Raw genomic sequence first — 1,208 nt, forward strand, 5'->3', positions numbered from 1 at the left:
TCCCCCCACCCACCCGACCGCCTGTGCTCTCGTGCCTGGCCACGCCCCCTTCCTCCCCTCCCCACCTCTTCCTTCTCCTTCCAGGGCGCATGAGAGATGTCTGCCACCAGCGTTGACCCCCAGGTAAGTGGTGGTGGTGGGGGGGATGGGGAGAAGGGACGGGAAGAGGAATTAGGCTCGTCTGAGCTGCCTCTTTCCCCCTCAAGGGAGTCGACTCCCTTCTTCCTTAGGTCTTCCTTTGCCTTCCTCTCCCCCATCTCGAATCACTCTCCCCCGTCTCAGATCTCTTCCTCTGTCTGTATTTTCTTCAGGCTCTCCATGGCTACAAGAACCTGGGGATGTCTACCTGTCCGTCTTCTTTCTCCCTCCCCAGTACATGTGTTCTCGTTATTTGTTTCGCTCACTTTTGCAGATGGTGCCTGTTGGATTCGAGTGTGCCTTCCCCCCCCCTCTCTTCCCCTGTTTAGGTTTTTTTTTTCTTCATCTGGTATCTGCCCCTTAGTATGTCTGAGCTATTTTCAGTGCTGCCTTACATGGGAGAGGACACATCTTGGATTGGTACAAGAGCACACTTTAAAAAGTTGTGTGATGCCCTCTGTATGTGTGGCCTAAGTAGCTGAAAAAACTGTTGTGTGTGGTAAACTTGGGTTTGGCCTTGTGTGGTGTGCGAAATGGCCCTTAGCTCTTGTAGTGGGCCCTTGGAGAAAGGAGATTTTCATTTTGTTCTCCATGGATGTTCCCCGTTTGTGTTCCAAAACTTAGCATCTCAGCCTTATCACCACTTCAGAAGCTGTACAGCATCTATCTTTAGCTCAAGCACAGTGTCTCTGTGTCTGGTCTTATCTGTCTTTACTTCCTTACTTAGTTTAGCTGGCATGGTTTGTTTTTTTTCTTTATTGGATGTGAGTGTGTGAGTGAGACAGTTTTCCTGGAATCTCTCCCTGTCTTGTGTAGGTTGCTCTTGATTTTAGAAGATGCAGGCTATAGCACTCCAGTCTTCAACTTTGGTATCAGTCTCTCTTTAAAATGCTGGCTGTTTTCCTGTATAGTATGCTCCCAGCTTAGGTTGCTCTGAGATCTATGTCTCCCCCCACATTGTTCTTTCCTCCTTTCAATTATTTTTTTTCTCTCTGAAAAGCATTGCTGGGAGCTAGGAAGGGTCTGTTCTCTGTGAAGAAGCCTCTCCTCTCTTTCTTTGGCCTTCTTTT

At 48.6% G+C, this 1,208-nt stretch overlaps 1 protein-coding gene across 1 annotated transcript in view; it reads left to right on the forward strand.

The window, feature by feature from the left end:
* The first annotated feature begins 36 nt into the window (after nucleotides 1-36).
* Nucleotides 37-1,208, forward strand: part of YTHDF1 (YTH N(6)-methyladenosine RNA binding protein 1) — a 21,975-nt gene continuing 20,803 nt past the window's right edge. The window contains exon 1 of the mRNA XM_015417148.1: nucleotides 37-123. Within this exon, the coding sequence (XP_015272634.1) occupies nucleotides 97-123 (27 nt within the window). The 5' untranslated portion in view covers nucleotides 37-96. The remainder of the gene's footprint in view (nucleotides 124-1,208) is intronic.

Source organism: Gekko japonicus, unplaced genomic scaffold, assembly GCF_001447785.1.
Source record: "Gekko japonicus isolate JY-2015 unplaced genomic scaffold, Gekko_japonicus_V1.1 scaffold1130, whole genome shotgun sequence".
In the NCBI taxonomy this organism is placed as follows: domain Eukaryota; kingdom Metazoa; phylum Chordata; class Lepidosauria; order Squamata; family Gekkonidae; genus Gekko; species Gekko japonicus.